This window comes from Bombina bombina, chromosome 3 (assembly GCF_027579735.1).
Source record: "Bombina bombina isolate aBomBom1 chromosome 3, aBomBom1.pri, whole genome shotgun sequence".
Taxonomy (NCBI): Eukaryota; Metazoa; Chordata; class Amphibia; order Anura; family Bombinatoridae; genus Bombina; species Bombina bombina.
The window spans coordinates 998,132,886-998,159,982 of NC_069501.1; the positions used below are offsets into that span (position 1 = coordinate 998,132,886).

Genomic DNA, 27,097 nt, shown 5'->3' on the forward strand with positions numbered 1-27,097 from the left:
TTTAGTGTAGTAGACAACCCCAAGTATTGATCTAGGCCCATTTTGGTATATTCCATGCCACCATTTCACCGCCAAATGCGATCAAATTAAAAAAAAAACGTTAATTTTTTCACAATTTTAGGTTTCTCACTGAAATTATTTACAAACAGCTTGTGCAATTATGGCACAAATGGTTGTAAATGCTTCTCTGGGATGCCCTTTGTTCAGAAATAGCAGACATATATGACTTTGGCGTTGCTTTTTGGTAATTAGAAAGTCGCTAAATGCTGCTGCGCATCACACGTGTATTATGGCTAGCAGTGAAGGGGTTAATTAGGTAGTTTGTAGGGAGCTTGCAGGGTTAATTTTAGCTTTAGTGTAGAGATCAGCCTCCCACCTGACACATCCCACCCCCATCCCACAATTGTCCCCGCCATCTTAAGTACTGGCAGAAAGTCTGCCAGTACTAAAATAAAAGTTTTTGGGGTTTTTTTTTTTTTAAAAGAAAAAAAAAAAAGCATATTTACATATGCTGTGTTTAGGATCCCCCCTTAACCCCCAACCTCCCTGATCCCCCCCAAAACAGCTCTCTAAGCCTCCCCCTCAGCCTTATTGGGGGCCATCTTGGGTACTGGCAGCTGTCTGCCAGTACCCAGTTTGAACAATCAAATGTTTATTTTTTTATTTTTTTTTATTTTTTCTGTAGTGTAGCTCCCCCCCCCCCCCACGCACGCACCAACCCCCACCACCTAAATTACACCTAATGGGTTTTTTTTACATTAAATGTCCCACTTTTATTTAGCTTTGGGACACATTTTTTCTGTAGTGTAGCGGCTCCCACCCGCTCCCTCCCCGTGCCCTCGCCCTCGTGCGCGCGCCCGCGCGCTCCCCCCCCCCACAAACCCGCCCCCCCTCCACATGACCAGGGCCATCGATGGCCGCCACCCACCTCCCAACGATACCGGCCATCGATGTCCACAGAGTGGCTCCCTCTGCATCGGATGGCCGTAAAAGGTTATTGCAGGATGCCTCCATATCGAGGCATCACTGCAATAACCGGAAAGCAGCTGGAAGCGAGCAGGATCGCTTCCAGCTGCTTTCCACACCGAGGACGTGCAGGGTACGTTCTCAGGCGTTAACTGCCTTTTTTCTGAGGACGTACCCTGCACATCCTCGGTCATTAAGGGGTTAAATTAAGATTACACAGATAACATGGACAAAGGCCCAGGTACCAAAAAAATACCCTTGAAATCTTATTATACGCCTATAAAAGCAACTGCTGGAGTGGTGGAAATATGTTTTACCCTATGAATGTTTTATGGTTTATTTCAATAATACACTTTTGTTAATAATTGTATTTCTTTTTTCTGGTTTCAGAGATTCTCTAAAAAGGAATACATTTTAGTAAAATACACAATAACTGACATTTTCTTGTTAAAATAATTTGAAGGCTGGTTAAAATTTGCAAGATACTAATTTTGCTGTCACAGCCACCCATGAAATCAAGTTTAATAAGAAGGAAGAAGTTTTATACAATGCATACAATACCTGACAATATGGAGGAAGTCCAGGATCAGTCATTGCTGCCCTCAAAAGTTTCACCAATAAGTCTTGGACTTCTCCAAAACTGTCTCCTACATTAAGAAGTCCCTCCTGTAGAGTGTACAAACTGGGTACATCCTTGGTTGCATCAAGTCCTAATACTTTGCCATAGGTGTGTAGAAACTCCACAGTGGTTAAGCAATCCGAAAAGGCATCGCTGGGAAGGATCACACCAGGAACACAAGGGAACTCTGGCAACGGCTGAAAGGGACAAGGTTTTAGCAAGCAGCTTCTGGGATTTTCTAACCAATTAGAAATACTTTTCAGCTCTCTACCTACAGTACAGACATTTGTTTTGTTTACAGCCTCTCACCTGATGATCAGACAAACACATATCCTCTGTTGGTTTCTTTAGCTCATCTAGCATGAACTGCTGGCGCTTTCGCTCCTCTAGACGGCGCTGCTGAGCAAGCAGTTTCCGGTCAGATTTGTGAGCAGAAATATTTGTTTTCTCTTTTAGTTTTTGCTTTATTTTTCCCTTCTCAGTGTTGTGTGCTTGCTCACTGACCTTCTGCTTTTCTTCTTTGCTTTTTTTTATCTTACAGAAAAGAAAATGAACAATTTAAGTATCTAACAATAAATTTTGGTTTGGTGAAGGGAAATTCGGCATAGATGGCAACAGTACACATATACAGTTTTCAAGCTAACAAATATACTACTTTTAATAATATTTGATTGTGAAGTCATTTACATTGGTGTTCTATATTATGGTAATATGAGCACTACACTTTTCTTAATGCATTTATTCTCAACCAGATTATCTTCGTAACCAGATGTGCAAGCAGTGTGTGTACCATAAGAACCTATATATTGTTAAACAAAAAGCCAACAACATTTCTAGCACATTAGTTTACAAAGTATTTCCATTTATATTTCATAAAGGAGTCATTGGGTTATTATATGGATTATAGCCGTCACACAAATTCTAGATATGCCAGAAGAGCCGTAATGCAAAATTTGCGAACTACTGCTTTAAACGAAGAGGGGTTTAGGTGAATTAATGGGATTTCAAGACCCACTAGGCTAAAATTAAACAGAAACTATAAGCTATAGATTACATGGATATTAATTGAATATGACATCCCTGGGGAACAGCAACATCAGATTTAAGTATGCTCAAGCTCATAAAATTACTTTGTGTGGCTATCCCTTAAAGTACTTCTCACTAAGAGAGAGACAGACACATACAATAAATACATACATACAGACTTGTAACATCAAGAAGACTGAATAGTATAAACTTGTCTGTGTACATTTGCAAATTGTTCAATTTATTAAAAAAATCATTGGTGTCTTTAATAAAAGTGAATTTTTGTTTGAATAAATTATATATAAATTGTAATAATAATTTGCAAATGTACATAGACAAGTTTATACTATTCAGACTTGACGTTACAAGTCTGTATTCATCTATCTTACACTAAAGTGGTTTAAGTGCTGTAAATATGCTTTGCATTCTTGCAGAACAATTGGGATAGACTCCCTGGAAAGAAATGCTATGTAGCACTCTCTGCGCAGACTGGGGTAGAGACCACTGATATGATTTAAAATGTAACTTTTATTTATTACCTTAAAAAGATGGGTAGACATGGACAATTAAAATCACTATCTCAAGTTGCTGCTAGCAACTGTCTCTAGTTGCTATTAGTTAATTCGTGAGACCGGTTAGTTCTTATATTTGGCCTTTATTATGTATTTGAATTAATCGGTACTCACGTATTTTGATCACCTCTAAATAAAGTAGGGATAATAAAGAGCCCTGTAATAGGTATCTGTGGGTGCACACAGACTGTGTGTACATGTGAATAAAGCCTGAAAATCCCTTCTGCTAACCTAAGCTAACAATTTAAATAAATTTCACATTAATTTATGAAATTTTTAATAAAGCCTCCACAAATAATGAGAAACGAACGCACCCACAGATACCTATTACAGGGCTCTTTATTATCCCTACTTTATTTAGAGGTGATCAAAATACGTGAGTACCGATTAATTCAAATACATAATAAAGGCCAAATATAAGAACTAACCGGTCTCACGAATTAACTAATAGCAACTAGAGACAGTTGCTAGCAGCAACTTGAGATAGTGATTTTAATTGTCCATGTCTACCCATCTTTTTAAGGTAATAAATAAAAGTTACATTTTAAATCATATCAGTGGTCTCTACCCCAGTCTGCGCAGAGAGTGCTACATTGCATTTCTTTCTAGGGAGTCTATCCCAATTGTTCTGCAAGTTCAGTACCAGATGCTAGCACCACTCCTCAAAAGAAATATAATATATTGATACTAAAATAAATATAGTATCTTAAGTCATTAAAACTAATGAGGAGCTTGCCTTTATAGTGCCCTTGTTATCTTTGTGTGTCAAATGCTTTGCATTCGGCAGGCGTACATAGCATTGAACAAATTCATTTCATTATGCAATTATTGGAGATTTTGTATTATAACCATTTTCTTTTTGAGAATTATTTTTATCTTCAATTACAGGGCACAGCAATGGGCTCCAATGTCGCCCCCCAATTATGCCAACATTTACATTAATACATTTGAAGAGAAGTTTGTCTTCAAAAATAAATTATTCAGTCAATTTGGTGCCACTTGGTGGCGCTATATTGACAATATTTTTGGCATCTGGGTTGGTGACATTGGGGCCCTTGAACTTTTTTTTTTTTATTTTATTTTTATTGAGGATTTTCCAACAGTACAACAAATGATAACAATCGTAAGTGTTACAGTTTTGGTCACATAGAACACAATAAATGCATTAACAGGGTATACTAAAGTTAGTAATTGGGTAAGTGATCTGAGCTTCTGAATCCTCCATTTTATAATAATCATAGCTTATTAGGTTGACTACTGAGCTGACCGCGTATGGTCATATCATTTTGGGATTACTGCGTACATGGTAGTCCCAGGGAAGACCACTCTTGGGCCTTATGATAAGTTGAAAATACAAAATATATATGAGGGGGGGGGGGGGGGAGATGGGGTAGTCAGCTGGCAGGAGCCGCTCTGAGATAAAAAGAGGGGGGGGGAAGGGGTGTGTGCCGGGATAAGAATAAACAACAGTCTAAACTGAAGTGAAGATATAATGTATAGTAGCAAAATGGCTTCTTAAGTCTGAATTTTATAACTTTTCCTGTAATTCACTCCTCCTAAGACATCTAAGGCCACTCCAGGACCTTACCAAACTAAGTTACAGAATAGAGGAGTATTAGCATAAGAAGTGGTTGGTTTTGAATCAAGGAAAGAGCAGTGGGATATTAGTTACAAGACTGGCTAATTAAAATATATAGTAGGTAATATATTGTACTCGGAAATTATGTAATGATGAACATTCAATAAATTAACATATGAGCAAAGATACAAGGAGGTCATGTCTAGACCATAATAAACCAATGAGAAAATGGTTGGTTATAGTTAAACATAGAAACCATTTATCTTATAAATAGGGATATATTGACATTTGTTCTTTTATGGCCTTGCTATGATGGTCTCCCAAAGGGAGATAATGTACTTTTATGAAGCAATAGGTACTATCTGAAATAATTTCTATCTAACATCTTTAGAGCCAGCTAGCAAGGCTCAATAAGGGATTGCTATTCTGCAAAATAGAATACATACATATATATATATATATATATATATATATATATATATATATATATATATATATATATATATATATATATATATATATAGAGTTTCAAAAGCAGCTGTCTTGTGAAGGAGTTCATTTTAACATTTGTGAATAAGAGATGTAGTGTTTCCTACAGTGGGCTCTTTTTCAAGAGTGATGGTGGCACTCAAAATAAAGAGCTAAATATCTAGAGGAGGCAGTATGAAACACAGCGATTCTGGCGTAACGTAATATACTTGTGCAATAAAAGCTAAACATCTAGATGGGGTAATATAAGGCATAGACATACTAGCACAGTGAGATATATATGCGTCATAAGAGCTAAATATCTAGATGGGACAGTATGAAACCCGGACATACTAGCACAGTGAGATATATAGAAGTCAGGATAGCTAAAATATCTAAAGAATATGTATATAGTAGTAATGTGCGCCACCCTGGCCGCAGGCAATGCCACCAAACTACACAGCGATGAGTGTCATCACTGCCCATCAGCTCACGCATGGCATATAGTTATATGTTATGATTACAGCTATTTGTATACACACATGTAAACAGTACAAAGGTAGGAATTTGTGCTTCCTTCAAAAAAAAACAAAAAAAACACAAAAACAGAATTTATGCTTACCTGATAAATTACTTTCTCCAACGGTGTGTCCGGTCCACGGCGTCATCCTTACTTGCGGGATATTCTCTTCCCCAACAGGAAATGGCAAAGAGTCCCAGCAAAGCTGGCCATATAGTCCCTCCTAGGCTCCGCCCACCCCAGTCATTCGACCGACGGACAGGAGGAAATATATATAGGAGAAACCATATGGTACCGTGGTGACTGTAGTTAGAGAAAATAATTCATCAGACCTGATTAAAAAACCAGGGCGGGCCGTGGACCGGACACACCGTTGGAGAAAGTAATTTATCAGGTAAGCATAAATTCTGTTTTCTCCAACATTGGTGTGTCCGGTCCATGGCGTCATCCTTACTTGTGGGAACCAATACCAAAGCTTTAGGACACGGATGAAGGGAGGGAGCAAATCAGGTTACCTAAACAGAAGGCACCACGGCTTGCAAAACCTTTCTCCCAAAAATAGCCTCCGAAGAAGCAAAAGTATCAAATTTGTAAAATTTGGCAAAAGTGTGCAGTGAAGACCAAGTCGCTGCCTTACATATCTGGTCAACAGAAGCCTCGTTCTTGAAGGCCCATGTGGAAGCCACAGCCCTAGTGGAGTGAGCTGTGATTCTTTCAGGAGGCTGCCGTCCGGCAGTCTCATAAGCCAATCGGATAATGCTTTTAAGCCAAAAGGAAAGAGAGGTAGAAGTCGCTTTTTGACCTCTCCTTTTACCAGAATAAACAACAAACAAGGAAGATGTTTGTCTGAAATCTTTAGTAGCCTCTAAATAGAATTTTAGAGCACGGACAACGTCCAAATTGTGTAACAAACGTTCCTTCTTTGAAACTGGATTCGGACACAAAGAAGGTACAACTATCTCCTGGTTAATATTTTTGTTAGAAACAACTTTAGGAAGAAAACCAGGCTTAGTACGCAAAACCACCTTATCTGCATGGAACACCAGATAGGGCGGAGAACACTGCAGAGCAGATAACTCTGAAACTCTTCTAGCAAAAGATATTGCAACTAAAAACAAAACTTTCCAAGATAGTAACTTAATATCTATGGAATGTAAAGGTTCAAACGGAACCCCTTGAAGAACTGAAAGAACTAGATTTAGACTCCAGGGAGGAGTCAAAGGTCTGTAAACAGGCTTGATCCTAACCAGAGCCTGAACAAATGCTTGAACATCTGGCACAGCTTCCAGTCTTTTGTGTAGTAAGACAGATAAAGCAGAGATCTGTCCCTTTAGAGAACTTGCAGATAATCCTTTCTCCAAACCTTCTTGTAGAAAGGAGAGAATCTTAGGAATTTTTATCTTATTCCATGGGAATCCTTTGGATTCACACCAACAGATATATTTTTTCCATATTTTATGGTAAATTTTTCTAGTTACAGGTTTTCTGGCCTGAACCAGAGTATCTATCACAGAATCTGAAAACCCACGCTTCGATAGAATCAAGCGTTCAATCTCCAAGCCGTCAGTTGGAGGGAGACCAGATTTGGATGTTCGAATGGACCCTGAACAAGAAGGTCCTGTCTCAAAGGTAGCTTCCATGGTGGAGCCGATGACATATTCACCAGGTCTGCATACCAAGTCCTGCGTGGCCACGCAGGAGCTATCAAGATCACCGAGGCCCTCTCCTGATTGATCCTGGCTACCAGCCTGGGAATGAGAGGAAACGGTGGGAATACATAAGCTAGGTTGAAGGTCCAAGGTGCTACTAGTGCATCTACTAGAGTCGCCTTGGGATCCCTGGGTCTGGACCCGTAGCAAGGAACCTTGAAGTTCTGACGAGACGCCATCAGATCCATGTCTGGAATGCCCCATAGTGGAGTTATTTGGGCAAAGATTTCCGGATGGAGTTCCCACTCCCCCGGATGGAATGTCTGACGACTCAGAAAATCCGCTTCCCAATTTTCCACTCCTGGGATGTGGATCGCAGACAAGTGGCAGGAGTGATCCTCCGCCCATTTAATTATTTTGGTCACTTCTTTCATCGCCAAGGAACTCCTTGTTCCCCCCTGATGATTGATATATGCAACGGTCGTCCTGTTGTCTCATTGGAACCTTATGAATTTGGCCTTTGCTAGTTGAGGCCAAGCTCTGAGAGCATTGAATATCGCTCTCAGTTCCAGAATGTTTATCGGGAGAAGAGACTCTTCCCGAGACCATAGACCCTGAGCTTTCAGGGATTCCCAGACCGCGCCCCAGCCCATTAGACTGGCGTCGGTCGTGACAATGACCCACTCTGGTCTGCGGAAGCTCATTCCCTGAGACAGATGGTCCAGGGTCAGCCACCAACGGAGTGAATCTCTGGTCTTTTGATCTACTTGAATCATTGGAGACAAGTCTGTATAATCCCCATTCCACTGTTTGAGCATGCACAGTTGTAATGGTCTTAGATGAATTCGTGCAAAAGGAACTATGTCCATTGTTGCAACCATCAATCCTACTACTTCCATGCACTGCGCTATGGAAGGACGAGGAACAGAATGAAGCACTTGACAAGAGCTTAGAAGTTTTGATTTTCTGACCTCTGTCAGAAAAATCCTCATTTCTAAGGAATCTATTATTGTTCCCAAGAAGGGAACTCTTGTGGACGGGGACAGAGAACTCTTTTCTTTGTTCACCTTCCATCCGTGAGATCTGAGAAAGGCTAGAACGATGTCCGTATGAGCCTTTGCTTTTGACAGGGACGACGCTTGTATTAGAATGTCGTCCAAGTAGGGTACTACTGCAATGCCCCTTGGTCTTAGAACCGCTAGAAGGGACCCGACCCTAGCACCTTTGTGAAAATCCTTGGAGCAGTGGCTAATCCGAATGGGAGGGCCACAAACTGGTAATGCTTGTCCAGAAAAGCGAACCTTAGGAACTGATGATGTTCTTTGTGGATAGAAATATGTAGGTACGCATCCTTTAGATCCACGGTAGTCATAAATTGACTTTCCTGGATGGTGGGTAGAATCGTTCGAATAGTTTCCATTTTGAACGATGGTACCCTGAGAAATTTGTTTAGGATCTTCAAATCCAAAATTGGTCTGAACGTTCCCTCTTTTTAGGGAACTACGAACAGATTGGAATAAAATCCCATTCCTTGTTCCTTTATTGGAACTGGGTGTATCACTCCCATCTTTAACAGGTCTTCTACACAATGTAAGAATGCCTGTCTCTTTATTTGGTTTGAGGATAAGTGAGACCTGTGGAACCTTCCCCTTGGGGGTAGTTCCTTGAATTCCAGGAGATAACCTTGAGAAACTATTTCTAGCGCCCAAGGATCCTGAACATCTCTTGCCCAAGCCTGAGCAAAGAGAGAGAGTCTGCCCCCCACTCGATCCGGTCCCGGATCGGGGGCTACTCCTTCATGCTGTTTTGTTAGCAGTGGCAGGCTTCTTGGCCTGCTTACCCTTGTTCCAGCCTTGCATTGGTTTCCAGGCTGGTTTGGGTTGTGAGGCATTACCCTCTTGCTTAGAGGATGCAGAATTAGAGGCCGGTCCGTTTCTGCGAAAGGGACGAAAATTAGACTTATTTTTAGCCTTAAAAGACCTATCCTGTGGAAGGGCGTGGCCCTTTCCCCCAGTGATGTCTGAAATAATCTCTTTCAATTCTGGTCCAAATAGAGTTTTACCTTTGAAAGGGATTTTAAGCAATTTTGTCTTGGATGACACATCCGCTGACCAAGACTTTAGCCAAAGCGCTCTGCGCGCCACGATAGCAAACCCTGAATTTTTCGCCGCTAATCTAGCTAATTGCAAAGCGGCATCTAAAATAAGAGTTAGCCAATTTAAGTGCGTGAACTCTGTCCATAACCTCCTCATATGGAGTTTCTCTACTGAGCGACTTTTCTAGTTCCTCGAACCAGAACCACGCTGCCGTAGTGACAGGAACAATGCATGAAATTGGTTGTAGAAGGTAGCCTTGCTGAACAAAAATCATTTTAAGCAAACCTTCCAATTTTTTATCCATAGGATCTTTGAAAGCACAACTATCTTCGATAGGAATAGTAGTGCGTTTGTTTAGAGTAGAAACTGCCCCCTCGACCTTGGGGACTGTCTGCCATAAGTCCTTTCTGGGGTCGACCATAGGAAATAATTTCTTAAATATAGGGGGGGGGGACAAAAGGTATGCCGGGCTTTTCCCACTCCTTATTTACTATGTCCGCCACCCGCTTGGGTATAGGAAAAGCGTCGGGGGGCACCGGAACCTCTAGGAACTTGTCCATCTTGCATAATTTCTCTGGAACGACCAAGTTGTCACAATCATCCAGAGTAGATAACACCTCCTTAAGCAGTGCGCGGAGATGTTCTAATTTAAATTTAAATGTCACAACATCAGGTTCAGCTTGAGAAATTTTTCCTGAATTTGAGATTTCTCCATCAGACAAAAACTCCCTCATGGCCCCTTCAGATTGGTGTGAGGGTATGACAGAACAATTATCATCAGCGCCCTCTTGCTCTTCAGTGTTTAAAACAGAGCAATCGCGCTTTCTCTGATAAGTAGGCATTTTGGATAAAATATTTGCTATGGAGTTATCCATTACAGCCGTTAATTGTTGCATGGTAATAAGTATTGGCGCACTAGATGTACTAGGGGCCTCCTGCATGGGCAAAACTGGTGTAGACACAGTAGGAGATGATGTAGTATCATGTTTACTCCCCTCATTTGAGGAATCATCTTGGGCAATATCATTATCTGTGACAGTACTGTCCTTACTTTGTTTGGACGCTATGGCACAATTATCACATAAATTTAAATGGGGAGACACATTGGCTTTCATACATATAGAACATAGCTTATCTGAAGGTACAGACATGTTAAACAGGCTTAAACTTGTCAACAAAGCACAAAAAACGTTTTAAAACAAAACCGTTACTGTCTCTTTAAATTTCAAACAGAAAACACTTTATTACTGAATATGTGAAAAAGTATGAAGGAATTGTTCAAAATTTCACCACAGTGTCTTAAAGCATTAAAAGTATTGCACACCAAATTTCAGAGCTTTAACCCTTAAAATAACGGAACCGGAGCCGTTTTTAAATTTAACCCCTATACAGTCCCAGCTATAGTCTTTGCTGAGACCCAACCAAGCCCAGAGGGGAATACGATACCAATTGACGCCTTCTAGAAGCTTTTTCAGTGATTTTTAGATCCTCACACATGCATCTGCATGCCCTGCTCTCAAAAAACAACTGCGCAGTAATGGCGCGAAAATGAGGCTCAGTCTATAACTAGAAAGGTCCCCTGACTGAAAAAGGTGTCTAACACAGTGCCTGCCGTTTTATAAACGTTCCCCAAGATTATAAATGCCAATTGTTAGCCTAAATCTGAATAATATGCCCAAATAAAGCAATCGATTTAGCCCATAAAAATGTCTACCAGTTTTTTAGCCCATATTAAGCCCTTTATTCTGTTTGTTTGACTAAGAAAATGGCTTACCGGTCCCCATGAGGGGAAATGACAGCCTTCCAGCATTACACAGTCTTGTTAGAAATATGGCTAGTCATACCTTAAGCAGAAAAGTCTGCTAACTGTTTCCCCCAACTGAAGTTACTTCATCTCAACAGTCCTATGTAGAAACAGCAATCGATTTTAGTTACTGTCTGCTAAAATCATCTTCCTCTCACAAACAGAAATCTTCATCCTTTTTTGTTTCAGAGTAAATAGTACATACCAGCACTATTTTAAAATAACAAACACTTGATAGAAGAATAAAAACTACATTTAAACACCAAAAAACTCTTAACCATCTCCGTGGAGATGTTGCCTGTGCAACGGCAAAGAGAATGACTGGGGTGGGCGGAGCCTAGGAGGGACTATATGGCCAGCTTTGCTGGGACTCTTTGCCATTTCCTGTTGGGGAAGAGAATATCCCGCAAGTAAGGATGACGCCGTGGACCGGACACACCAATGTTGGAGAAAAAAAAAAAAAAAAAAACACACATTAACCAGCATCTTGTTATGTTTAGGAACCGATCAACATCCTCACTGCTTAGAAGCTTAGAAGCCATAACCAGGATGTAACCAATGTATAAGCAATAGTTGGAGTTTCAATAATACAAATAATGATGATTGGGTTGGGGGTTTCTCACTAAGCTTGCATATGATAAAGTTCGACTTAACTACTTTATATGTAATTTTATAAACCATTGTTATGGGATATGAAAGCTGTTTATCACCGAAATTGCATTTTATATACATATAAAATACTGGGACCTCAACTATATCAGCATAAAAACACTGGTTGTTACCCGCAGCTAGTTTGCAATTAACTTAGATACCAAGATATTGCCCATACCATTGTTCCATATTAATATCTTAGATAAACTTGTGAGAAGGATATAAAGTATGCAAAATCAGGGAACAGCATTTACTGAAATTAGTGTCTCAGAAAACCACATGCACAACAAAATAACATAAAAAGAAGAATGACGACAACCTGGTAGAAGTACTAGAGGTTAAACATAAATTGAAGATTTGCTAAAGAAAGTTACTGAAGTTGTAGCCGGTTTCCTAATTACAGGACAGCAATAAGTACAACAAGGGAATCTATTGGGAAACTGTCATTGTTCACAAATATCATATTGCGTGTAGATTCACTATAACCAGTGTCCCTTGCTGTTTATTAGATGAAAGGAGGCCTTGTCCACTAGCTGTAAAGAGCACACTGACCGCATATATTTAAAAATGCTGCCGTTAGCTACTCACAACAGTAAAAGGCACTCCGGTGACATCCATGGTGGCTACCCGACTCCCTTTTTAGAGAATATGGTAGGCAGATACAATCTGGGATCTATTTTTGAGAAAGCAGCTGGAGGTGTAGCGGAGCGGCCCCATAACCTTGCAATAGTGATGGTATCATCGAGAAGGATGTATATTCTGGGCTTCAAGACTTGGATTGATTCTTGAGATTTTGCTCGTTGCCTTGTCCGGTAAATTGCCTTAAGCTGTAGCGTTAGTGGATTGGAAGCGTGATGGAGGCCAGACTCACATGTAGTTGCACCAACTTGATCCTTGCTGAAACTATTCCGCAAGCTAGATTGAAAGCTATGGGTTGCAATGGTGTCTTGGAGATCGTCATCTAGGTAAAGATCCGGCATTAGCCATCGTCCATTACCTCCATCGAGATCTTCCCCAAGAACCTGTGGACCTCCTTTTGTTACCCAGCGGTTGCCAGAGGAATTCAAGATCTGCCGAGGTGTACAAATTGTGGCGCTGTTTCGAGAGGTTGAGCGGAATGGCTTATTCTCTATGTGTGGGTGCCATACGTCCGCCTCCTCTGACTCCTCCATTGTTGTTGCCTTTGTACCCCCATGCACTGCGTTAGCCTGAAGTAGATGGGAGAGATCTTTAAATTGACTTAGCATCTTCCTCTCCAAAGCAGCAAACAGGGCTCGTATTTCTTTATAGAAATCCTCCATTATTTGGCAATCTAGTGTATCCGAAGTTGTTATGTTATTCCCTGTGCAAACCTAGTTGCCCGAGTGGGAGTGCTGAGATATCAACTTTTAGCTCCGTTTAGGTCTCTCAAAAATATAATAATGAAATCATTCGGCACAGATAAACTTCCTCTTCATGTTAATGCCATAATCTGCATTGGATGGTTTTAGATAGCTCATGTTTTTTAATAGATTGAGACTCTTTAGTGGAGAGCTCTAAAAAGTGTGGCCATCTTAGTTGCTGGTCCAGACACGCCCCGCCCTTGAACTTTTTATTGATGAATTGAACCACTCTACTAACAATATCAAATTCAAATTATCTTGCAGTGAAGTTAAAATAGATTTTTTTTTTGGATGTGACGGATTAAGCATGGTTTTGGGTTTAAGACAGATATTTTTAGGAAAGAAACTGATCGCAATAGCTTACTCCACTTTGACAGTGCCCATCATCCTACATTAAAGGGACACTGAACCCAATGTTTTTCTTTTGTGATTCAGATAGAGCATGAAATTTTAAGCAGCTTTCTAATTTACCCATATTTTTTTTTTATCATTTTTTCTTCATTTTCTTGCTATCTTTATTTGAAAAAGAAGGTATCTAAGCTTTTTTATTATCTATTGTACTACTGAGCACCACGATATATGTTGTTTGCAATAAGTAATTATTCGCACTTTATAGAAACGGAAGATTGGTAATGATATTGGCCGTAACCATAGCAACCATGTAAACATAGGGTTGCTCCGTTTCCGGTTTCTATCTCTTTGTAATATAGGGATGAGATGGCATTAAGTATGCTACACAAGCTTATGTTTTGTTATTGTGCACTATGGATATACAAACAACGATATTACTGATTCAGTAAATTTTTGATATTGCTCGTATGGCCGGAAGTGACATACCTGTACTTCCGGTTTTGATTATTCAGTGGAACGCAAGCTGCGTTCCATTCACGCTATTTTGGCGCCGTTCAGGTAAGAGGTTTGTTTGTTTGCCAACACTATAAAAGTTTTGTATTTTATCACTGTTGTATGCTGACGAAGGGGACTAAATGCCCGAAAACGTTCCACAAAAAAGTACTTGTACTTAAGTTGAAAGACCTGTGAGTGCAATCTTTATTTTGTATGTATCTGCATCTCTGCACCTAGGCAGTTGTCGCAAGGAGGGTAGAGCTGGAGCTGTGTTAGATATATAGATAGATAGATAGATAGATAGATAGATAGATAGAGAGAGATATATATATATATATATATATATATATATATATATATATATAGATAGAGATATATATATATATATAGATAGAGATATAGATATAGATTTGACGCCAAAGGATCAAGCCCAGGACCACAACAAGGTCTCCCCCTTCCAGGGACCCTAAACCAGCACCCACACAATGCATACTTCCAAACAAACCAACTGGGAACCTCCCAGCAACCCAGGCAGTTAACCCCAGAGCAGCCTGGGTGACAGGCCCTCAGGGAAGCATTATAAACCCAGGCTGCTCTGGGGTTAACAGCCTGGGTTGCTCGGAACTTTGCAGCTGTCTGTCAGTGATCCGGGCGGCCTAGGATGTGTACCCAGTCCAGTCTGTGAGTATGAGTATATGTGTGTGTGTGTGTAATATATATATATATATATATATATATATATATTATTTTATTTTTTTATTTATTTTTTTTTTTTAAACATAGTGACGTTTCAAGGAGATTATCCCCATCTTCAGACCATATCATATGGTCTGAAGACGGGGATAATCTCCACGAAACGTCACTATATTTAGTTTAAATAAATTGAAACTTTATTTTTGAAGACCCAGTGAGTGCTTTCTATTTGTTTGCTGGATTTAAATGCACCCTGGGCAGCTGAGAATTTAAGAAAGTGTGTGCAGAGCCCTACAGAGGAATATATATATATATATATATATATACATACATATATACACACATATATACACACATTTACATACATACACATACATATATACTCCTATATACACACTGCCGACTGTGTGTCCAGTACTCACTTTTGCTTTCTTGGCAGCCTCTTGTTTAGCTTCCAGGTTTCTTGCCTTGAAAATAAATCAGAAAACTTGTAAATGTTTCCATTGTCTTTAAGAAAAATCACAGTTCCAAAGTTTCCTTACTGTATTACTTTGCAAATAGAAATATACAATATTTAAAAAAAAATATATTTATCAGTGTGTTCAATTTGTAAAAGCACACTCCTTTATTTAAATCATATCATTAAAAAGAATTCAACAGGTTAGCCCCCTCTGAAACTTTACTCAAGACTTTTATATGCCATATTTTTTTTACTGCAATACCATGACACTGGGCATGTAAAAAAGTGTAGGTGATGGAGGGTACATTTATGAACAATGTGGTATCTATCCATCAGAGTTGGAATTACTTAAGTGCACAAAATCCAGTAAAATATGACCACCACATCCTTACAAAGATAGTCATGAAAAGAAGTATAGAAGGACATTAACAAAATAAAGCATTTTTTGTTGCATCATAAAAAAAGGTTTATTAGCAAGCACATAAGCAATTAAAAGGTACATTCTAATGCAAAAGAAAAATCCTCCTATTCATTGGAGTATTTTTGCATTTGAATGTCCCTTAAATAAAATGCCCTCTCCCAGTGATTTCATGCCAAACTACAAGGCACATAATGCACTAGATAATGTACATAGCACACATCTTGTACACAGAGACAGGACTCTTGGGCTGGAAGCAAGCTTTTGAAACTTACATTTCACAATGCTGGTTTAACACAAACCTATATGGATTCAGTATTCCCTTCCTACTTCATAATTTTAGTATGTGCAGTAATCATTAAAAAAAAAAAAAAAACTGTTCTCTAAAGTTTCTTGCATACACAAAATCCTCATGTAAATCTGTAAGCTTGAGATTAAAGGGACAGTGTACTTTAAAATTGTTTTGACTTTATATGTTTGCAATGACCTGTTACACAAGCAGCAGAGTATTAAATTATAAGGAATTGCTTCTTTAGGTTTATTTTTTTATATGAAATACATATTTTTAAATGTATGTAAATAGAAAATAGAAAGTGCAGAGCTCAAATAATACTAATAATACTAAAAGGTCCCAATCTTAAGTGTATAGTAATATATAATACAAAGCACACAATGTAAGTAACAAAACTCTCGTCATGCAGTGCTTTATTGCACTGGGCTTGTCTCTCCTTCATATACAGAAATGCAGGGAAAACCCCCTTAACAATTATAGCAAACATTTGCCTGAGTGATATCACAGTGCTGGGGGGTTCCACCCTATTTCTTTTAGGATTCAGTGAGTTCAGCCCCTATTAAGTCTGCACTACAATTTTTCTCCAAGCAGGAGAATCTTTTATCATCAGGCAACTTAGAGAGAACTGTTGAAAATTAACATTTTATTGCTCAGCTCTCCCCTACTTCCCACTGGTAGGGTAATTTATTCTATTGCCTATATTTGGAAAGTGTAGAAACTTTCTGTATATGTAAACCACAAGCAAAATCAGCTATTTCAAATGCCAATATAAAACGGTAAATGAGCTATTTGTAAACAATTTAATACACTCCAGCATGTAAAATGTATCATTTGGAATAAATTTTAAAAAAAGCATAAAAAGATTATATCAACTTCTGAGAAATCATTTACATTTCAAATTAAAAAGTTTGCTTCCTAAAAATGTGAGTTTACAGTTAATTAATTAATTAAATTCAGTTATTGTATAAAATGGCATAACATCTACACCCCCCCACTCAAAAAACAAATAAAGAAAGCCTCATCTTACCACTTTGCAGATAAAAAGGTAAAAGCGCTTGCAATTTTGCATCTGTTTTTTTTTTTTTTTTTTTTTTACAAGAAACTGAATATGTAAAAGGGCTCCTCTCATCAAGAATATTTGTTACCATGGTATTGTCAAATCTAGAAGTCATGACTAATCCTCTATTCTACAGTTACATTAAATGTAACTTACCTTTCTTCTCATTTTCTTCTTCAACTTTCTCAGTTGCAACTTTTCTTCATCGCTGAGAATTTCTGAATAAGTAAAAACAGTAGATTGCATTTTAAAAATGTTAAATCGTAAAATCTGTATACTAGAAAGAATTGGGGGGGGGGGGGTCATTTCAGAAGGTAATCCAGCAAGTGATTAAAACAGTTTAGAATAATTAATCACATATACCTTGATTTTCCATCTTATTTTCCAGCTTTTTCAATAGTTTTGCATCAGGCTTGTTTAGCAGGTGTATCATCCTTGCTTTTGGGGGTCTTCCCCTCCCTCGTTTCACCTTGTTCTCTTTTGCTTTAGCTTTCTCCAAGTTACGAGGACGCCCCCTCTTTCCTGTGATGGCCAAAATTCGTGAAGGAATTTCTTCTGAGCTCAGCTGTATCCATTGTATTCCCTAAAGCAGTAGTGGTTTTTAGATTGGTAGTGATTTTCTTACAATTATTACATTGTTAACTGAATAATTATATAAAGTGTTCCTAAAAAAAAAAAAAAAAGATATTGCAGAACTAGAAAAAGTTCAGAGAAGGGCCACAAAGCTAATAAGGGGATTGGAGAATTGAACCTATGAGGAGAGGCTAGCCAAACTGGGTCTGTCTGTTTTCTTTAGAAAAAAGGCGCTTAAGAGGTGACATGATTACTTGGTGCTCTGACAAAATGCAGAAAGACATTTGGCCGACGGACATTTGGCTGACAGACAGAAAGCTAAAGAATGTTCCGATTTCGGCTGAGGGCAGATACGTTCCAGAGTGCTCTGTTCTAATCAGAGCCTCGGGCGCCGCAACTGCCTCTGGGAACCTTACCATGGGTCCCAGGCCGCACGTTTTGTAATTCTCTGTCTGGGAAACTATCTATCAAATCTATCTATTTATCTATCAAATCTATCGTATCTATCGTATCTATCAAATGTATCTATTGCATCTATTGATCTATCTATCTAATCTATTTAGATATCTATCTAATCTATCTATCTCGTAGCCGGACTGTTATGTGACAGCCACTTGTGTTTCGGCCAAGTGTCAGTCGGCCAAGTGTCCGTCGGCTAAAAGTCCGGCCACGGATTACTTTATATAAATATATTCAAAGCCCATAAACAGAGATGGCAGAAGCTCCGTTTATTCCAAGAAAATTGTTTGTGACCAGAGGTCACAATTTAAGGTTGGAGGAAAGGAGATTTAATCTCCTGCAACAGAAACGTTTTTTCACTGTAAGAGCAATAAAATTGTGGAACTCATTACCAAAGGAGGTAGTGAATGCCAATACCCTAGATATATTTAAAAAAATATTTGGATACATTTCTGTCTATAAACAAAATTCATGGATATGATTGCAAGTATTAAATGGGTCACCTTTTAGTGGGATTATTTAATCTTAGCTGGAGCTTTTTGTATATATTTTAGATTTGTATAGGTTGAACTCTATGGACTTCTGTCTTTTTTCAACCTCATCTACTATGTAACTATGTTTATGTATCAGCTACAAGAGCTCCTTCCATTACTTTGTTATAAAGAACATTAACTTGTGGTAGGAAAGTGTCTAACTGCTTTTTAAAAAGTGGAAATGGTGATTTCTTGCAATTTATTAAATTAATGAATCCAGTAAGAATGTTGAAGCAGAGAATCATTTTTGACAGGTATAAAAAGTATTATCAAATCACACTTTATTTAGTTTCCCAACAGTAAAAGTTTCTGTAAAACAACTTTATTATAATATCAAAGCTTTAAAATAAGTACCAGAGTTTACCTAGTTGAAAGGAGTAAGGGAACAGAACAAGAATCAGTATAAAAAATAGACCTAATACAAGATTATATTTCCCAGATATGCATTGTGATGTATACTTGTTCTTTTTTTCCCCCCTTCCTTTTTTTTTTTTTGAACGATACAGACCACAATACTGTTAGAATGTATGTTGACAGCGACAAATATCTTCATTACTCTCTAGTTATGTACAGTATGTGACTATAATCCATTGCTGCTATTAATGTAAAAGGTACTGGATCTATGTTAATGTTTATTTGTTAAGAAATATAATTAGAAACATTTAATAAATAAAAAATAGAACTAATTAGTAAATGCATATGTATATAAAATATGTTTGTTCTTGAACACAGACAATATATCTGTTCTATAAGAACAATGCTGAAAGCTAATGATGACCTTATGCCAAGCAACCTATTAAAATATCACAGAAGTGTCCCAAGAGATCACTCCTGAAAACACTCACTTCTGCTGTATTCCGTTCTTCGTAATAGTCTCCAACAGGCATCCTAGGGCTAAAGCTGAAATGTTCCCTGCGGACTACAGGACTGGGGTTCCTAGAAAGATACTAAACAAAGGGATCAAACACAGGATTATTATAACTGCACACAAATAAGTGCTCTGCATCTACATTTCTTAAGATTTAAAACCTGCCATGTAAAGCTAGCTTGAAATATTTAAGCTTGAAATCTGCCCGTGTATAAATTTACCCGATTTTTTTCCACTGGATTTTCATACATATACAAAATAATATACATTACCACTTATCCAACTACTTGTATGTTGTTATCAGCATTTATCAAGCTATCGAGAACTAGTAAAATACAATTTTACACAAAGCTAGTAAAATACACAGAACTAAAATAGGAAAAAAAAAAAAAAAAAAGTTTAATTCAGTTTCATTCATAGTAGATCTAAACCATGACCTCAGGTACTCTACTGATCACATTACAAAACACATATTGACCAACAAAATTTATTACACAAAATGAATGATATATGCGGCACAACTACTGGTAGCCGGATTTAATAAGTAACTTGATGTGGATGAGCAAGAAAAAAAGTTATAGGGCCTTAATAATTGAAAAAAAGCACTTAAAGACCTGATCCAATCAGCAGCACTAGTTAAACTGCTGAGACGTGCTAACAGAGCTTCTGGTTGGATCTGCGTCACTTTCTGCTCGGGACCAGTAGTGCTCTGTGGGTTTCAAGCAGGACTTTAACCATGTGCTTAACCCTTTTGCTGTGGTTAAACACATATAATTACAGCATCGCTAGAGTTAAAGTTACATGCTATAATGGATTAGAGAATGTAATTTTTACACTATAGTGGCCCTTTAGTAATGACCACAAACAGCTTTGCTTTATTCTGGCGATTCTTGAATGATCTACTGCATGACATTTTAGGGAATGAAGCAGCTGTGTAAGAGAACAATTAACAGCTCAGTCTTAGAAACAATTATGTTTTAGCAACAGAAATCCAACTACTTAAACATTAGACTGACTTTAGTAAAATGAGAAGCAAAATAAAAATTGGAGCGGAAGATAAAATGGAAATACCATTAGAATATAGATGTTACTAAAAAGCATAGGTGATGGATCATTTCCAGTGGCTGGATGTGTAAATAAGAAGGCCCGGAATCAAGCTTTTACTAATCACAAAAGACTTTACCTTTATGACTTCTGGAAACTGCTTCATCCTTTTCCCACAGGGAGCATAGTACCAGGTCTCCCCCCTCCACCGACTGTTGGTTTTCTTTATTCTGACTTCCCTTTTCCACCTGCAGGGAAACCATTCATTTTAAAATTTGCATTGACACTATTTTGCCATAGGTGGTTACATTTTAGATAGATTAGTAATATTCATAGAAAGAATTAACTCCCAAGCAAAAATGAGAGCACACACTAGCACTATGAACAAAAGATCCGGAAGCAGTTGTCTCCCTACTACTGAAAGGGATGACCCATGAAACAACATGACTTACCCATGCAGAATAGGGTGACGCACTTCTTCAGGTGTGGCAATTCTGCGCCGATGAAAGTTACCTTAAGTTTAATGAGAGAAAAACAAAACCCTAAATGTAATAAAATGGAAACAAAGCCGAATAGATTATCCCTTTATTACCCATTCCCCAGTTTTGCATAACCAACATGGTTATATCAATACACTTTTTACTTCTGTGATTACCTTGTATCTAAGCCTCTGCAGACTGCCCCCTTATTTCAGTTCTTTTGACAGACTTGCATTTTAGCCAATCAGTGCTGACTATCTATATGACCCACATGAACGCACTATCAAGCTGTGAAAAAAACTGTTAAAATGCACTGAGATAAGAGGCAGTCTTTAATGGTTTAGAAATGAACACATGAAACTACCTAAGTTTAGCGTTCAACAAAGAATACCAAGAGAACATAGCAAATTTGATGATAAAAGTTAATTGAAAAGTTGCTTAAATTTGCATGCCCTATCTGAATCATAAAAGTTTAATTTTGACTAGACTTTCCCTTAAAAGTACTGTGGTTTAACTAGGAACAACCAAATTAAATATATTCTTTCATTATTATAAGAATCAGCAGCACAACACACTATCTAGCATGGCCACATGACACAAAGTTTTTAACTATAAAAAAGTCACAATTTTAGAATGACTGTCATATGTAAGAAGGTTTACTAAAGCCATGTGAAACAGTATTTTTATGTCATTTGGTTACTTTTACTCTAACCTGAGTAAACTCGATCTGTTTACTATACATTTTAAGCAGCCTTTTAGCCCTTGCATACCTTTATTTTAATTAATGAACATTACAGGAGTAACAAAGGTCTGTGGAAGTCTAAAGATTAATCATGCTTTTAAAGGCAGATTTTGAGAAATATTCACCTCTCTCTTCTCTAGGCTTGAATTCTTCTTGCTCTGGTTCATGTACAGTGCTGGATTCTGGGTATGTGTTTTCTGTGATTACTGCATTCAAAGAGCCATCATCCATCTTTTTATAATACCCAGAGTTTTGCTTCTCAACTCTGCTTCCCCCGGCATCTTCATCTAGTTCAGTAACACAACATGATGAAGTATCTGGATCCTCAGAATCTATTGATTTCTCAGGTGCACTACCATATTTATTGCTTGGCTCTTTAGCCTTTCTTTCTACAGAATCTTCATCAACAGACTTGTTGGTTTCTGCAATATTTGATTCATCTGTTCGGCTTCCATCAGAAGCTTTATCACTATTAGACTTGTTGGTTTCTGCAATATTTGATTCATCTGTTCGGCTTCCATCAGAAGCTTTATCACTATTAGACTTGTTGGTTTCTGCAATATTTGATTCATCTGTTCGGCTTCCATCAGAACCTCGATCACTTTTAGACTTGTTGGTTTCTGCAATATTTGATTCATCTGTTCGGCTTCCATCAGAACCTTGATCACTATTAGACTTGTTGGTTTCTGCAATATTTGAGCCCTTGCTTGCGCTTCCCCTAGAACCTTCATTCACTTCAGGCACCCCGTTTGCAGGATTTTGTTCTTCAGCTTTGCCTCCCTCAGTCCCTGAATCCAATGCAGATTGACTGTCTGGAAACAGATGAAAACATTTAAAACAAATTTTCTGAATGAAAATTGTAACCATGACCACCATCAGCCCCTTCAAATTTGTCTCTTCTGAAGTTGCATAGTAAGACCCCCCCCCCACACACAGTTATAACAACATACAAGCACTTCCAGAGGCTTTATGAACTGTAATGACTAAGAGGGTCCCCCCTGCTGATTACCTTTACATTTTCCTTAGCCATTTCCACAAATATATATTATTGTCATTCTAAAACTGTATCTAAATTTCAGTACCAAAGATTTAATAAACAGTTTTTATTCCACAAGAACAACGCTCATACACTGTTCTGTGTAATGTAAACCTACTTTTGTTTATATTGTGGCTTGCATGAGAAGCAAAGATGAAGCTGGGGGCATAAACTGACTGTATCAACATGACAATATTATTTACTTAATTTCTGAGATTGACCATTATTCTGTTCCTTTATGTTATTTAAAGTAGCTTTTTCTAGACTAACAAGCTTCAGCTTCCTAGTTTATTTTCTCTGCATTTTCTGTCCAGTCTACGTTAAGCACACAATTGTCATTGCTAAGCGACCTTTTTGGTTGAAAGGAGGATTTTTGTTTGAACTTCATTGTGCTTCTCCAAGAAGCACAGGATCTTGAGATACCTGCTACGTCTGTAGATAATATTAGTGTTAAGAAATAATCTATTGGACAGTTGCTGTCTTTAGGGCTACATTTGTTCCATACAGATTAAGCTTTCTGATGCTTTGACTGCTGAGATTTCAGATAAGACCTCCCATAAAGAGCTTGAGATTTATCCTTATGATCCTTCTCCCAAGATAATTGGAGAGGGCAGAAACATGTTTCTGAAGAAGAGGTGGCTAACGTGAAATATATATACAATCGTATGCAAAAGTTTAGGCACCCCTGACAATTTCCATGATTTTTATTTATAAATAATTGGGTGTTTGGATCAGCAATTTCATTTTGATCTATCAAATAACTGAAGGACACAGTAATATTTCAGTAGTGAAATGAGGTTTATTGGATTAACAGAAAATGTGCAATATGCATCAAAACTAAATTAGACAGGTGCATAAATTTGGGCACCCTTGTCATTTTGTTGATTTGAATAGCTGTAACTACCTAGCACTAATTAATTGGAACACACAATTGGTTTGGTGAGCCCATTAAGCCTTGAACTTCATAGACAGGTGCATCCAATCATGAGAAAGGGTATTTAAGGTGGCCAATTGCAAGTTTTTGTTCTCTTTGACTCTCATCTGTAGAGTGGCAACATGGGGGCCTCAAAACAACTCTCAAATGCCCTGAAAACAAAGATTGTTCAACATTATGGTTCAGGGGAAGGCTACAAAAAGCTATTGCAGAGATTTAAGCTGTCAGTGTCCACTGTGAGGAACATAGTGAGGAAATGGAAGACCACAGGGACAGTTCTTGTTAAGGCCAGAAGTGGCAGGCCAAGTAAAATATTGGAGAGGCAAGAGCAAAGGATGGTGAGAACGGTCAAAAAAAAAAAGACCACAGACCACCTCCAAAGACCTACAACATCATCTTGCTGCAGATCTTGTCACTGTGCATCGTTCAACAATTCTGTGCACTTTGCACAAGGAGAAGTGGGAGAGTGATGCGGAAGAAGCCTTTTCTGCACACACGCCACAAACAGAGTCGCTTGAGGTATGCAAAACGCACATTTGGACAAGCCAGCTTCATTTTGGAAGAAGGTGCTGTGGACTGATCAAACAAAGATTGAGTAATTTGGTCATAACAAGGGGAGTTATGCATGGCGGCAAAAGAACACAGCGTTCCAAGACAAACACTTGCTACCCACAGTAAAATTTGGTGGATGCTCCATCATGCTGTAGGGCTGGTGCCAGTACTGGGAATCTTGTTAAAGTTGAGGGTTGCATGGTTTCCACTCAATATCATCAGATACTTGAGAATGTCGAGGAATCAGTCACAAAGTTGAAGTTATTTCTACAAGACGACGCAAAACACTGCTCAAAATCTTCTCTGGCATTTATGCAGAGGAACAAGTACAATGTTCTGGAATGGCCACCCCAGTCCCCAGACCTGAATATCATTGAAAATCTGTGGGGTGATTTGAAGCGGGCTTTCCATGCTAGGCAACCATCAAATCTAACTGAACTGGAGATGTTTTGCAAGGAGGAATGGTCCAAAATACCTTCATCCAGAATCCAGACACTCATTACAGGCTATAGGAAACGTCTAGAGACTGTTATTTCTGCCAAAGTAGGCTCTACTAAATATTGATGCAATATTTCTGTTGGGGTGCCCAAATTTATGCACCGGTCTAATTTCGTTTTGATGCATATTGCACATTTTCTGTTAATCCAATAAACCTCATTTCACTACTGAAATATTACTGTGTCCTTCAGTTATTTGATAGATCAAAATGAAATTGCTGATCCAAACACCCAATTATTTATAAATGAAAATCATGGAAATTGTCAGGGGTGCCTAAACTTTTGCATACAACTGTATATATAAAAAAACGAAAAGATAAATAAGGACATATATATATTGTTTATAATGAACACTGGGCACAGGTTTCCGAAATTTAGATATAAATAATATGCAAAGCCCTTAATAGTTTACATATTCACAGATAGTGTTACAGTCAAATTAAAAATCATTCTGCAACTTTAAAAAAAAAAAATCTTTAATGTTCCTTTAAGTGTACAATAACAGCACTAAGCTTACCTTGCATAACAGAATCCCCAAGAACTGAAAAAGATGTTGCATTAACAGTTGTGAATGTAGAGCTAGAGTATACAGAACCACTGATGGCGGATACTTCCTTTAGTGGGATACAGTCTTTGAGTTTTGCTTGCAGTTCCTCTAACTCATACAGTGAATTACTGCTTCGGCCTATCAGAGGGGTGATAAACAAAGACATAACATTTTACAATACTTGTCCTGGATAATTACTATACTAGAGAGATAGACTGTGATATGGTTGACAAGTTCTTCATACTAATTGCTCACTTAAACAATAGCATGCAGTACATATAAGCAAATGAGCATTATTAGAAAGTGCACAGCCGATTATGGTATATTAATTTTAAATTCTTTTACCTTTTTTTTTTTTTATTTATTTATTATTTTTGCTAAAAAAAAAAAAAAAAAAGAAAAAAAAAATATGTTTGCATGATTAGATGCTGCTCTTCATATGAAGAAAATATTTGAGTACAGTGCCCCTTAAAGTATTTTGCAAAGTCAGAACAGTCTCAAGAGCAAACAAAAGATCAGCGCACAAAAAAAAAAAGGCAGGGTCCTTTTAAAACAAACATAGATAAATTTTTGATTATCTTAAAGGGACATAAAACCAAAATGGTCTTTCGTGATTCAGACAGACAGAGCATACAATTTAAAGCAACATTCCAATTTACTTCTATTATCAAATTTTCTTCATTTTCTTGGTATCCTTTGTTTAAAAGACTGAAGGTAAACTCAGGAGTGTGCACGTGTCTGCAGCACTATGGGCCAGATAAATCATTAAATCTGGCTGCAGGCTCACGAGCGAACTTGCTGTCAAGAAGAAGCGGTCATCAGACCGTTGTTTCTTAACCAACTTTGCCATATCTGTGGCATATCTAAATCCACCCAGACTTTTCTGACAAGGGAGATTGAGAGCTCATGCTCGCTTGTGTTTGGCTAGACACGAGCAGGGGGCAGCATTGCACACTAGTCATAGTTTGTAATGATAAATATGAGGAAGCAATGATGGGTGGACAGGGTTGAAGATATACGCCCCTGTCCACCGGACATTGATAAATCTGACCATATATAGATGATAGTAATTTTTTCTGCCATGCTTTGCTCAAAAAAATGTTCATGGTAGCTATTTAAATCTCTATTCAACAAAGAACAACATCTTAAGAACAAAGCAAATTAGAAATATATATATATATATATATATATATATATATATATATATATATCTTTTTTTTTTTATTACACACACACATACATAATGATCCAAACAAGTTTGTAGAATCGAAAGAATTGATTTATTGTCCAATAGCATTTGTATCGCTGTACTGGGGCAGCTCCATAGAATAGGTCTATGATGACAATTACTACAGAGAAACTCAAACTAGGTAGGCCTTTCTAGAACTTATAAAAATCCTACGTCAGTATTTAAGCCACATCACCTTGAGGAAGATCTGCACCAAAAGGCTCCAGTGAATCAGACATGGGAAGAATGGAATCATCAAACTGGACTGAAGGTTGAGAAGTGTCATCTACGCTGCTTACATCAGGAGGAGAAAGTGGTCTGGAAACGGTCTGCCTGAGGAGAGACTGCTCCTGGTCTGTCCCATTATACTCACAAATTTGATCATCTGTAGAAATGAATAGATAAAGAACAAACTATCAGTAAATTCAAATTGATCAGTGGAGTGATAGAAGACTGTTATGGCCCCAAAAAAGTGGTATACATCAAATTCCGCTGTGTCAAGTAAAG

General features: G+C 38.0%; 1 protein-coding gene across 1 annotated transcript in view; it reads right to left on the minus strand.

Annotated features, from left to right (window-relative positions):
• The window catches only part of BAZ2A (bromodomain adjacent to zinc finger domain 2A), a 218,841-nt gene that overhangs the window by 183,481 nt on the left and 8,263 nt on the right, over window positions 1–27,097 (minus strand). The window contains exons 5-15 of the mRNA XM_053705512.1: window positions 26,787–26,975; window positions 25,333–25,500; window positions 21,922–22,608; window positions 21,028–21,088; window positions 20,715–20,823; window positions 19,509–19,610; window positions 17,462–17,681; window positions 17,255–17,316; window positions 15,294–15,338; window positions 1,895–2,119; window positions 1,528–1,782 (exon numbers count right to left, since the gene is read on the minus strand). Coding sequence (XP_053561487.1) covers window positions 1,528–1,782; window positions 1,895–2,119; window positions 15,294–15,338; window positions 17,255–17,316; window positions 17,462–17,681; window positions 19,509–19,610; window positions 20,715–20,823; window positions 21,028–21,088; window positions 21,922–22,608; window positions 25,333–25,500; window positions 26,787–26,975 — 2,123 coding nt within the window. The remainder of the gene's footprint in view (window positions 1–1,527; window positions 1,783–1,894; window positions 2,120–15,293; window positions 15,339–17,254; window positions 17,317–17,461; window positions 17,682–19,508; window positions 19,611–20,714; window positions 20,824–21,027; window positions 21,089–21,921; window positions 22,609–25,332; window positions 25,501–26,786; window positions 26,976–27,097) is intronic.